Here is a 13,453-nt window from a genome sequence, read left to right on the forward strand (position 1 = left end):
ATGACTCTTGCCTGACTCCTCTCTCAACACCGATGTGTAATGACCACGTCCTTCTCTTGTACCACTAATGTTGTTCTTTTGGGGTGTGTGTGTGTGTGTGTGTGTGTGTGTGTGTGTACCCCCTGCCCTAGAGAGTTTCCTTTTATTACTGCAACACCTTCTTACTGCACCCCCAGCCCCGGTCCTGGTCCAGTCCTACCTCCCCATCACACCCAGTGGGGCCTTTCTAAATGCACACCTGACCAGGTCTGCCTCCCTCTTGAGAGCCTTCAAAGTCCTACTGCTGACAGCATGGTCATGCTCTTTAAATAGGGTTCAAGGTTGTCCACTTATCCAGGTTCTTGAACTTCCACCCTCCAACACCATTTGACTACCAGTACCCCTCTGCACTTCTCTACCTTTTGTCTTGATTCCTTCATTTGTTTTCATCCACTCCTCCCCCAAAGGGCCTTAGTATTCCAAGCCTCCTGCAAGTCTTCCTGAGGGAACTGCACTGTACCCTGGATGTGGTTGTGCCACATCCTCATGGAACCCGAAGCTACTTGGGGACGGAGGCCATACTGTATTTATTTATACCCCCAAAGTAGGGTACTGTGCCTGGTACACAGGATAATCAATTGCTAAAACGAGAGCATAACATTAAAATGCTAATTACCACTAAAGAATAAGGTACCTTGTAGACAGAGAGCAGCTAATTCCACAGCCGTTTCATATGGGCATTTCAGTCTTGAAAAAAAGAGAGGAAATGAATTCCATACATGAACTTTTAATACTCATAAGCATACAAAATATCATTAGAGTCATTTTTCAAAAGGTAGTGCTATTTAGGTAATGATTTTTCTCGGTGGTTTCTATTTCTGCTGTCCACATTAAAGAATGCAAACAAGCTGATTTCCACTCCCTATTTCCCAAAGTCAATTCTCACCATAGAGCAAAACGATACAATCTAAGTATAGTTTCTATCAACTCTGTGGGCAATTTTACTGAATTTGGCAAGAATGGGGAAGTTTGGGAAATAGAATGAAAAGCCTTCCCTCTGCCTTAGGATTTTGAAACTTACTTGATAGAGTACATGCGCCTTTTCAAGCTGTCTGAACTCTTTCTTGAAACCAGGTCATAATGTTAAAAATAAACAGACAGACACAATATCTAATACTGCCAGGACAGCTGGATACACTCAAGCGTTCTAATAAGTATGACTGAGGCGTAGCCACAGAGGCATATTACCACGCCTCCAATCACTGATCTCATTCATACTTGATATTACAAATTCAGTTAGAAAAATAATAATGACATACATTGGTACAGCACTTCATAGTTTTTAAAGCCTTTTCAAATATACTATCAAATTTGGTCAATGCATGGACTTTATGAACGGCTAAGGTAAGTGCTCCCCCATCCCCCATTTCAGAGACGAGGAACTCAGTGACCAAGTGTCTTGCTCAAGGTCACCCAGCTGGGAGCAGGCAGTGCTGGACCAGAAGGCCATTACGCCTGGAAGTACCGTCAATCTGGCCGAAGTGCGCGTAAACTGCAAAGTACTGTATAAATGTAAGACGTCGCCATTAATATTTTTCCAAACTGAAGACAATTACGGGAATTAAGAGGCCTTTAGTACGAGGAGCACAGTATGCAGAGAGAAAGAGAGAAAGATAAAAATACACACACACTCATAATACACACACTGAGATTTGTATTGCATGGCTGAATAAGGCAAATGTATACACTGTACAATCTACTTGTGCTGTCATATAGATTCCACTAAGGTTTTGAAAGCCTACGTGCGATTCAGAGTTTGCAAATTCGGAAATCACTTTTCAAATTTCTTTCAGGTTGTATTCAAAATCAAAATGTGTTCTCATCAACGTCAGGTATCGCTTTTTACACTTGGCAGAGTCTTCATTTTTCATGTAATAGAAAATAGTCGATACGTATGCTGAGAAATGACACAACTGTGAAGGCTATGACCACTGAAATTTTGTTATCTTTAAAATAAATACTGCACGCGAGACCAACCACGTCAATGCCAATGCTTCTTGGGCTCAACAATCACTGTCGCCAGAGGTCTGGTATTGAAAAACCATTTTTAAGAAGGGGAAAAGGAAATGAGATGAGATGTCTAAACCTCCTATCAGAATCAAAACGTAACCTCTTTACGTTGTTTAAATGCAGATGGTGATGAATGAGACTTCTGACTCTCCAAATACTTGTAAGTGTATACATACTAATAACGTATCTTGCTTGCAAATACGACAAAAGCCATTATGAATGGGGCAGTGATGTGATCAGGGAGAGAAGTATTCCCAAATGCACATCACTTAAGATATTAAATGCTCTTGGAAATGCTTCAAGCCATATAGTAATCATTTAAAATAAGATGATGATGACAGCGATACAAGGATTAGACTCACTTTACAATGCCTGGTGTACTTTTTTTGAATTTTGAAAAGGGAACAAGGGTAAAAGAGTTAAAACAACAACAACAACAACAGTGATTTAGAAATACACTATGATCTATCCCGGGTTAAGAGTTAGAACAAAAACATACTTACTTTCCTGAAAGAATGTCATGCCTGAGTTGTAAAACAAACAGGTACCTGACAAACATACAGAAAAGTCAACAGAGGCATACTCTTTTCCAACCGCTTCCAATCCCCAACTTCCCATCACAAATCCCGCCCCGCACACAGCCCAGAATTCTGCATTGTAACAAGGAGTCCGAATCAAATGAGGACGTTGGTGGAAGCATCTCCTCCTGAGTCTCCAGGAAGACATCCCAGAACCTAGCTAGGCAGGTGAGTGCATGTACAGGGTTCGCAAGATACTTGGGGGATGGAACGTGAAACACACTCTACAGTCCAATGATGGCCTCGGAAGCACCCTTGGAGCTTGAGAAGAGAGCTCAAACGCAGGCATGCAACGTGTCCAATCAGACAGACAGGGAGGAGCCACTGGACTTGGCCCTCAGCCAGTCCCACCAGCAGATTCCGGGAAGAGTGCAGCTGCTGGTATCAGAAAGTTTACAGCTGACCGTAGTTAGCAACTGCTTGAGGCTTTTTTCTGATGCAGGTTAACTGCAGACTCTGTCTTTAAAAAAAAAACAAGCGTACATGCACTCATGAGTGCACACACACACGCATGCAAAACAAAAATCCTGGAACTGGGCTGCAGCGGGTTATGGGGTAATGAGAAATGGGGAGAGGAGGCAGCAAATAACACAAGTGGAGTTCACCTAAGTAAAAAAACAAAATTAAGTGTTTTTGCTTAACTGTTTTTTTTTTCTTTTTTACCAGGAGGACGTGGGCAACAGAGCCACTTATAGTGCTTTGTAAAAGCCAAAGCTACCCACGCTCTGCTCCATACCTATGGAATCAGTCTTACATGCAAGAGTGGTCCCCAGGAATGTGATTTGCTCAAAAGCTTCCTAGGTGTTTCTGATTCACACAACCCTGGTTAAGAATCAATAGCTTGGATGATGGCTAGAAGGAGCACGTTTCATAAAGGACTCTGAAGAGGAACTCTAGAATAATCTACTTGAACTTTGAAAACAATGCAGATAGTCACTCTCTGTTGGAATGGATACAGGAGAATGTGAGTGACCCAGAGATCAAAGGATCGGGGAGCTGAAGGTTCTAGTATATTCTAGACTGTTCCTGCTTCTGACAGCTGCTTCACCACCACTGAACTGAGTACTCGCATCAAGGAGAGAACACACGGTGCTGAATACTGTGCAGAATACAGCCAGAACTTGCAATTCCTATAGGAAAACCTAACCGTGGAAGCCCAGTAGGCCTGTCCAGGGCAGGGAATGGTGATAAGCAGTCTTTAAAGTGTTAGTCAGGTGGTCATCTCCAGGTGAGTGGCCACCACCAGGGGCTGACATGTCGTCACTACTGCCGGTCACACAAATGACAAGGGGGTTCTGGGGACATTCAAAGCAGCCGAAGGTTGGGTAGAGGATCTTGCTGACAGAGGAGTGGCTGGAGAGAAATGCCATACTTAAAATGTTTTTAAAGCCTCTTTTGCTTCAACACTGTTTCTGAAGTTGGAGGGGCAGACACTCGTGGGCACACCTTAAAAGAAAGTCAATGGGGCTGAAAGATGACATGAAGGGATTCCAACAACTTTGATATTGTAGCAATCAAGGGAACATTGCGCAGCCCCTTAAAAAAAATAAGATGGCGTTTTGGGACTGAGAAATGCTCTTCTAATACCTGCCTTCCCTTTTTGTACCTGAGACAAAAATAAAGTGCCTTGGAACGAGTAACCAGTTTATCCAACAGCCCCACAAAACAGAAATGTGATCGGAAAATAAATCTTTTAATTTTGATTCACTGGGAAAAAGGTCAAACTAAGCCAAGGGTAGATTTTCAACAGAATACAGGGATAAGCACAAGGGAAATACGAATAGCTCTTGCTCAGCATATAAAGTCAGCAGAGAGAAGAGCAGGCGGACCCCAAATTTAGAGGACCCATAAGTTATAAGGTAAGTACTACAGTGGAGAGGGAGTCATGTTCTGCATCTGGTCCTACCTTGTAAACTCTTCACGAAGGTTGTTCGGTTCCGAAGAATAATATTTAACTCGAAAGTGCAAAGCATAAGCAGGTCCAACTGAACATAGGGAGATGGAACATTGAAGATGTTTTTCCCCAGTTTTGAAGATCACAGAATGGACAAAAGGAAACACATGTTACATCTAGTAATACATTCACTGCTACCGGAAGGGCACAAAGGGACATACACAGCTAGAGAGTTCTTTTCAATCCTTTCATTTGGAAGACTAAAATGTACTTTTGCATTGACAAAGACGGCTTAGCTAGTAACTTATTCTGGAATAAAACCCTAACCATGTAGATGAATTACTAAGAGCTGACATTTTACTTTCACCCAATTGCCAAGATATTCCAAACAGATACTAACTTTTTACAAAATACTAAGTGGGCTAAAGGAAAGTGACATATAAACAGCAAGGGTTCCGTAATCCAAAAATACAGTAAGAACACTTTAAAGTATTACACTTTTTAAAAATTACCCATGCATAAATAACACTGAAGAAATGCGGTTACTGCACCCGTAAAACCAGAGAGCTGGACCAGACTGTCAAAAACTCCTGCTTTCCCATTCTCTGAGTCTACTTTTACAACTCATTAGAAAATGAATATAATAGGCGTAAAGTCATGCTTGTGAAGAGCATATTAATCAGTTCTCATTGGCAGGGGTGCCTGATTTCAAATGAGAGCATAGTCTGTTTTTTAATATCTACCGAAAACTCTTATCCAAATTTTAAACTCTAACATTTGGCCAGCCTTAAGAAATGAAAAATCATTCATTTAAAACTGAATCTATTTTAAAACGCTCCCAAGTTCTGATGAAAACATAATACCTCAAAACACTGGCAAAGGAGTTTTACTCTCTGATAAAAGAAATAAGTGAGTAGGCTAAGTTCTGCTTACTTACTTTTCATCTGCTTTTTTATGGGTTTGGAATGGTCCAGCCAGTGCTGAAAGAAAGAAAAAGTTTCTTTAGGAATAGTTCATGAGCAAGACCATATAGAGCCCACATTTACCCTCCTCTATAAACCTTAGTAATTCTCCCCATAAAACCAGGCAATGGACCAGATCAGGGTTCTGAGGTTGGGGATCTGCAAACTGCTTGGGATGGTATTTAAAAAAAAAAAAATCTGTGCTTATGCACATTAAGTACATTTTTTTCTTGGGAAAGTTAGCTTTTCAAAGAGGTGTCTCTTTTTCAAAGAGCTGTAACTAACTGATCTTTGAAGGCTCTTCTAGTCTGAAGAGCTGAATTTCTCAAATCACGCTCAAACTTCGGCAACTATCCCAAGTCACCATCAGTATAGTAAAGACCACGAGCCACACTGCCAGGAATCTCTGATCACGCATGGGTCTTGTAGCTTTGTCGTTTGCAATGCTAAAATTGTAAAGCCAAAATTCACGACCCCCAAGGAAGATGGGAAGGCGGGCAGGGATTTGCCAGAGATAACTGTGCTCTGGTCAATGAGGACATTCCAACTTCCTCTCATTTTCATCAGAAAAACACTTGGGTCCTATCTACCACCCCCAGGAAATCGCAAAACCATTTCTCTCATACGCAAGTTTCTCTATAATGTCTCTGTTGTTGATACTACAGTTCTGACGAGACTCAGCAGCTTGACTTCCATGGAAAACAGCATTTAGGACCATTATGCTTCTGGCCTCTGCCCTTGGAGGGCAGGGATGGTGCACTTCAATCACTTCCGTTGCCCGTGCCAGGCTCCGAGCATGGAACCCAGCAGTCCCATATTAGATTCTTAAGAAATAAATACATGCTTGATGTAACTTTTTTTAAGTACATGCCACGCCTAGCTCAGAGCCCAACACAGGGCTTGAACTCATGTCCTGGAGATCAAGATTTGAGCTGAGAACAAGGGTCAGACTCGTAATCAACTAACTAACCAGGGGCCCCTCGGTATAATTTTTTTTAAAATTTTTTAATGTTTTTTTAATTTTTGAGAGAGAGAGAGGAAGAGACAGAGAGAGAGAGAGAGAGAGAGAGAGAGAGAAAACGTGAGTGGGGGAGGGGCAGATAGGGAGATACAGAATCTGAAGCAGTCCCCAGGCTCTGAGCTGTCAGCACAGAACCCAACACGGGGCTTGAACCAACAAACTGTGAGATCATGACCTGAACCGAGGTCGATGCGTAACAGACTAAGCCACCTAGGCATCCCTAAGTTTATTTATTTTTGAGGGTGGGGGGAGGGGCAAAGAGAGAGTGGAGCTCAGAGGATCCAAAGCAGGCTCTGTGCTGACAGCAGCGAGCCCAATGCGGGGCTTGAACCCATGAACTAGGAGATCATGACCTGGGCCGAAGTCGGATGCTTAACCGCCTGACCACCTAGGTGTTCCTCAACATAATTTTTTTAAAAGAAGGCAAAGAGGAATTTTTCCCACCACTTCACGTCAACCCAATACACAATGAAACCTCACCATTATGGTAACATTTGGAATGACACAGCCAGAGTGGGTTTCTCATTAGCTGCTCAGAATCAGGGGCCCTTCTGACTGCCAATATACTTTCAGAAGCAACTTCAACTCTGCACATTCTAATAATGAGAAAGGGTGGGGCTAAATTAGTACAGTGCACTCTACCCCTCACCAAAGAGCCCATTATGACTGCGTAGGAGGAGGGGAATAAGGAAACACAAAAGCAAATAACAGGTAAATTATAACACAATAAGCTGTGAGCAGTGCAGTGGGAGAACATGGGCTTTTGTCATTTCCACCCTCCGGCTAAGCAACCACCTAAGAAAGGAAGATCAGCACAGCAGGATGCAGATCTCAAAGGCACTCGTACAAGGTGCTTTATCTCACTGTTTACAGCTTTGAATTGGAAATGACCTAAATGTCCATCAACAAAGAAGGATTAAAAAAATGGCTCATCCACATGATGAAATACTATTCAGCCTTTAAAACTGATGGAGGCCTATTTACTGATGTGGCAAGAGACCCACAGCTCAACATTTGAAGAAAAAGAAGCCAAACAAACCAGGATCCTTGTTTATATAAAATTATTATTTTCTATTATGGTATGTCCAGAAGGATTTATAGACATTATTTTTTTGGATGTGGGGCTGTAAATGCCATTTACTTTTTTCACTTTTCTGCACAATTTTTTACTTTTAATGACAATATTATTTTCATGGGGGTGTGTCATGTGGTCACTTCCATTAATTAATTCATTGCTTGCCCATCAGGCAGTTTGGGATGATCGGTTTGCCCTAGCAGAATTCCATATCAGTGCTGCCCTCAGTCAAGCAGAAAACCTCGGACCTCAGCCCCTGGGAGGATTACAGATACAGACGTGATAAAAGTATATTTACTTTCCTGCCAGTAAGTATCACACTAATGGCTATGACTAAACTCTTTCTTCCCCTCACTATTACCCTGCAAAGAAAGTTCTCTGCAACCAGCCTTCTAATCTCATTAGCCTCAGAGGCTCACAGCTTAAAGGGGCTTGTCCCACTTCTTTCCCTCATGCCCCCTTGTATCTGGAATAGAACATGCCAAGCCCACTGTTTCCCTCCCTCCGCTGTCAAACTATGATCTTGATCTGAGTCCGACTATGTTGTTTCCTTGGCGGTGGTTTTCAACCCTGGTTGCGCACTGCGGTCACGACGCAGGTCCCACCCAAGAGCCATTAAAGAGAATCTCAGAGCATTAGTGTTTGTTAAAGGCTCCCAGTGTGCCCATGAAATATTCAGTGCCGAAGTTTTCCCCTTACCCAGCAATAAGTCCCTGCTGATCTCGGGGATCGTGACACACCCATGACCCCTTCTGAAAATCACCGTCAGGGCTTTGTAAAATCTCAAGCAATTTACTGGCCAAGGTTTACTGGCCAGTGGTCTATGGTTGGTGTTCACCGACAGTTCATGGCTAGTGTTCCTGCTGGACAGCAGACTGCTTTTCCCTCTGGCCATGCTGCTGAAGGAGCTCCCTTATCCATGCAGGCTGGCCCCCGTCCTTCCTGCACAGCCACGGGGCCCTGCCAGGATGGACGCTTGTGAAAAGTCTGGGGCTCACACATCTGGGAAAGTAATCAGAAACAGTTTCCTTTTAAAAGCTCCTTGCCCTACAAGGTTCAGATCAGGTTGCTTGCCTGCATCGGAGGTGATAAGAAACCCAGCCAGAATCCTAAAACAAGACATGATAAAACCTATCTGGTATCCAGGCAGTTCAAAATGACCTTTCTTTCCTAGCTGCAGGAGGGGACCAGACTCTGATTACTCCTATTTTATCCCACAAGACTACCTCGTGATGAATACCCAGGCACTATGGCCCCAAATGGCATTTAGTAAATCATATCCTACACTTGGCTTGGAGGCCTAAATTCAACATCAGCGAGACCTGTCTTAGATGTTCACCTGCATCCTGACCAAATATAGCCACACCGCCTGTCGGCAAAGGCCAAGGCAAATGGCTCCAGACCTCTTAACATACCATTAAACCAGTCACTGGAGACAGGCAGGTGCATTTCTAAGTTCAGAGGGCATGATATTTAACTCAAACATTCTAACAGGTGTTAGAAAGGTGGTTTCTGATCTGAATTTCTCATCCAAGTCCATCTGGCAAAACCCTTTCCATAAATCAAGATGGGAGATGATTTGGCAAAGCCCATCTGTTCTGACAGTATATCAGTTCTGGAACTCTGACACGTAAAAGGCTGGTTGTAGCACTGAGTTGTCTACAATCTATACAGAAGCACTTGAACCACAATGGCCAAGAGAAGCTCAGAGGTTGAAAAGGGCCTAAAACCTGCCTCGATGACCCCTGAGCCTTCACCATCGAGTCTGAGTGGTCAGAACTCATAGCTGGCATCCTAGTACCTGTAGATTTCTCAGCTTACAAAGAGTGTCTAGTTTGCATTTAAATTAGAGCTGGAAGGAATTTGAAGAGATAATCATATCCAAAGGATGAGAAGAGAAAGAAGGGAAAGGACACTTTTGGAGCTTACTGTGTGTGCTATGATTTATAATAAGAAATATATATTTGGTCTTAGTTTCTGGCACAGAGCTCCTAAAACCCTTGGAATTTTCTAAGCCATAAGAGCAAGAAAGGTGTTCTGACATTCATAACAAACTCCTTCCTACCATACCAGAGTTTATGTCAATGAGGTGACTTATTTTTTAAATTTTTTAACATTATTTATTTTTGAGAGAGAGAGAGAGAGTGTGTGTGAGTGGGGGAGAGGCAGAGCAAGAGGGAGACACAGAATCTATTGCAGGCTCCAGGCTCTGAGCTGTCAGCACAGAGCCCGACATGGGACTCGAACTCACAAACTCAGATCATGACCTGTGCAGAAGCCGGATGCTCAACCCACTGAGCCACACAGGCACCCCAATGAAGTGACTTTTGAAGAGCACCTAAGGATGGGGGCTGGTTGTCAGGGGAACCACCCACATGATTGGAGGGTTGAGACTTACAGTCTCACCGTGCTGACCTCTGGGGAGGAGGCAGGGGCCTGGAGGTTGAATCAATCACCAATGGCCAATATTTAATCAATCGTGCCCTTGTAATAAAGCCTCCATGAAAACTCAACTTGGAGAGCTTCCAGGCTGGTACACACAGAGAGACCTGGAGAGGGACAGATGCCCAGGGAAGGCGCGGAAGCTTTGCACAGTCCTCCTCACCCTATACTTGCTCTATTCATCTCTTCTGTCTGGCTGTTCCTGAGTTACCTCTTTTATAACAGACTGGTGATCTAGTCAGTAAAATGCTTCTGAGTTCTGCCATCTGTCCTAGAAAATTAACTGAACCAAGAGGGGTCATGGGGACCTCCCATCGACACTGCAAAAGCACAGGTTACATTCTGGACATGTGATTGGCATCTGAATTATGGGGTGGGAAACAGTGTTGGAGGACTGAGCCCTCAGCCTGTGGGATCTGAGGCTATCTGCAGGTAGAGAGCGTCAGAATTAATTGCTCGGTGGTGTTGGAAGAAACACACGTTGGACTGTGTCATGTCCATCACTCGCTCAGGCCTCAGAGCCGATGAAGGTGACTGTGCACAGGGCAAGGTGTCCGGGATCACGGTGTAGGTGAGGCAGAGGCAGGATCAGAAATCAGGCTGTGGCAGCATCCATGGTTCTGGGTCCATACCACACACCAGCTTGAAGTGCCTCCTCCGCCTAAGGCGGGATCTCCCCTTCTCATCCAGGATGGAGCCCTGTAACCTCGCTTACACCAGCTACTTGAGGTTTCCTTGGGAATTAATCTAAATCAACTGCAGAGACCCCTTTATCAATAGCTTTCCATTCAGCATCAATATGCATGTGGGCAGGAAAACCCTCCCCCTGCCAGCTTTCAGAGACAGGCTGCGGGGAGATCTGTGGCATTTCTTGAGGTGTTCCACACTTTTTTGTACTAAAATAGGAGGAGGCAGAAGATCAGAGCTTGAGTGCCAGCTCTGCCAGTCACCTGGTGTGTGGCCATAAGCAAGACCCCTGAGACTGTTTCCTCATCTGTGCACTGAGCTGTCCCCTTGACACACTGAAGAATCCACTGAGTGGCTGTGGAACCATTGAAATGGAAGGGTTTCCTGTCTCTTATAGTAACATACCCCACTATTAGTGTTTCCTGAGAGTACTTCCCTCCAGGTACATCTGAAACGGTAGGAAAGCTCAGTGGCGTCCCCACAGAAGGCACATGTGACGCCAGAGTGAAGCCGCAACAGCCCCATTAGCACCCAATGATCCTCTCCGCAGCCACCATATCCGTGTCAACCTCACCTTGCAGCCCTGGGCCTCTTATTACCCATCTACACGATTCTAGGCTGCAAAGACCAGAGGAAAAACATCTCACAAGTCTGGAGACAAAGGCCAAAAATCACCTTTTTGGGATTCCTTGCTGCAAAGCTTACCACCATAAAATGCTCCCTTTTCATGTTGGGAGGGGCTCTGGAAGGGACTTGAACTGGCCGCATCCCCCAGAACACCACCCCTATGGCCACACACCTGCCCCCAGGGTCGGGAGGGAGGCTCCTGATTGGTGGGGCTGGTATGACCCCTGCCCCAGATCCCTGCCATACCTCTCCCCTCTGACTCCTCATTGGGCTCCTCACTGATACTCAGGCACTCCCTCTCCAGGCTCCCAGAGTGAGGACAGACCCCAATGTATTCCATGGGACCAACAAGATGGTCCGTCTCCCTCAGGAGAATGCAGGGACAGTGTCCTGCCTACTTCTGCACCACAGGGACTACCGATGAATAAGCTCCAAGGCAAAGTCAGCTGAATAGCTACTGACTAAATGGGTTCCTCCGGCGGGCGCATGCACGTGGATGTGTGTGTGGATGAGATGCTACCTCGTGTAAAGGAACCAGCGTAGCCTGGTGGAAAGTGCTGGCCTGTGGAATGAGACCAGGTTCTGAATCCTGGCTCTGTCCCTCACTTTAACCTTTACAAGGTTTCTAATGAACCTCAGCTTCATCATCTGTAAAATGGGTCTGCTTTATGGCTAGTTTCACAGATGATGAATGTTAAATAAGAGTTATGTAAAGTTTTTAGGTGGATGCCTGAGCAGGAACTCAGTAAACAGCAGCAATGTGACCAGTCTGGTCCATAAGAAAGCTGGGTGGGTGTAAGCCAGAGCCTCCTCTCTCAGAAGAAAGCTTTCATATGTAAAAATAGAACCCCTGCCCCTGCTTTGAGCTGTGCAAAAGTGAGATCTACAGAACAAGCTCCTGGGTGGCCTTCCTGCCTTGATATGGAAAAGGGAAACAGGAGGCCCCAGCCCCAACTGCTAAAAATAGACGAGCCGATAGACTCTGACCTTGCTTCAGGGCTGGGCAGCGCACTATGGTAACCAGGCTTGGCTCTTCGCAGGGAGCTGGGGACATAAGCTGGGTCTGCAGAGAGCTGTGCCAGGAGCCCCACCACTGCCAGCCTTCTGATTTGCATGCAGGGGCAGGGTGGGGATGTCATTTCTTGCAGGAGACGCACACGGCAATAAGCCAATGGCCAAGGGGACTGTTCGCATCCCAGCCTCCATCTTGTACACCTGCCACCAACTGCTTCATCCCAGGCACCCAGAAAATTGATTCAGGGAACATTCCCAAAGGGATCACCTAAACTGCTAAATTTTCTCCCACAGGCAAGTTCCCGCTAGCCTAAGTGCATCACCTCTGGGAGTTGTGATGACTTCTGGTCTCCCCTCAGCATGCTCAGGTAGGAAGAGGAGACCCACACTGGGGTTAGATTACAAGACTCCTTCTCCTCCATTAACTCGCTGAGCCTCTCAACCTCCCAGATGTCACCACCTCCACTCTACAGTTAGGAAAACAGGCTTGCAAGTACAGTGCAATTGAATACAGCACTTACCCCTCAAGTTGTAAAACCTGACTTTGAGTCTGAGGGGTACCACTCACTGAGTGCATTCATTTCACCATCCACAAGACAGAAACGTTTGAAAAATAATTTCTAAGGTCACTTCTGGGGCTGAAGACTGATGTTAAAAAAAATTTTTTTTTTTTAATGTTTATTTGGTTTTGAGCAAACAGAGACAGAGCATGAGCGGGGGATGGGAGGAGAGCGAGAGGGAGACACAGAATCCAAAGCAGGCTCCAGGCTCTGAGCTGCCACCACAGAGCCTGACATTGGGCACGAACTCACGAATGGTGAGATCATGACCTGAGCCAAAGCCAGACGTTCAACCAACTGAGCCACCCAAGCGCCCCTGAAGACTGAGGTTTTAGGTTGCATGCCTTGTCAACAAAAGTCCCCAAGAAGCAGCAGTCTTAAGTCTCAGGATCTAATCAGAAAGGTCTATTTATAAGCACAGATAAAGAACCCACAGCCAGATGAGCAAACTGCCACAGAAGGCAAAGAAGCTCAAAGGTTTCCAGAGAGGAGGAGAAATGCTGCAAGTTCAGGACATGCTGCATGAAGGAAGGGCTGCCATCTG

At 45.0% G+C, this 13,453-nt stretch overlaps 1 protein-coding gene across 1 annotated transcript in view; it reads right to left on the reverse strand.

Annotated features, from left to right (window-relative positions):
- Window positions 1–13,453, reverse strand: part of EPB41L4B (erythrocyte membrane protein band 4.1 like 4B) — a 131,080-nt gene that overhangs the window by 73,359 nt on the left and 44,268 nt on the right. The window contains exons 5-8 of the mRNA XM_040481174.1: window positions 5,459–5,501; window positions 4,534–4,612; window positions 2,553–2,597; window positions 674–726 (exon numbers count right to left, since the gene is read on the reverse strand). Of these exons, the coding sequence (XP_040337108.1) occupies window positions 674–726; window positions 2,553–2,597; window positions 4,534–4,612; window positions 5,459–5,501 (220 nt within the window). The remainder of the gene's footprint in view (window positions 1–673; window positions 727–2,552; window positions 2,598–4,533; window positions 4,613–5,458; window positions 5,502–13,453) is intronic.

The sequence above is a fragment of the Herpailurus yagouaroundi genome, unplaced genomic scaffold (genome assembly GCF_014898765.1).
Source record: "Herpailurus yagouaroundi ecotype Mexico unplaced genomic scaffold, PumYag 160, whole genome shotgun sequence".
Taxonomy (NCBI): Eukaryota; Metazoa; Chordata; class Mammalia; order Carnivora; family Felidae; genus Herpailurus; species Herpailurus yagouaroundi.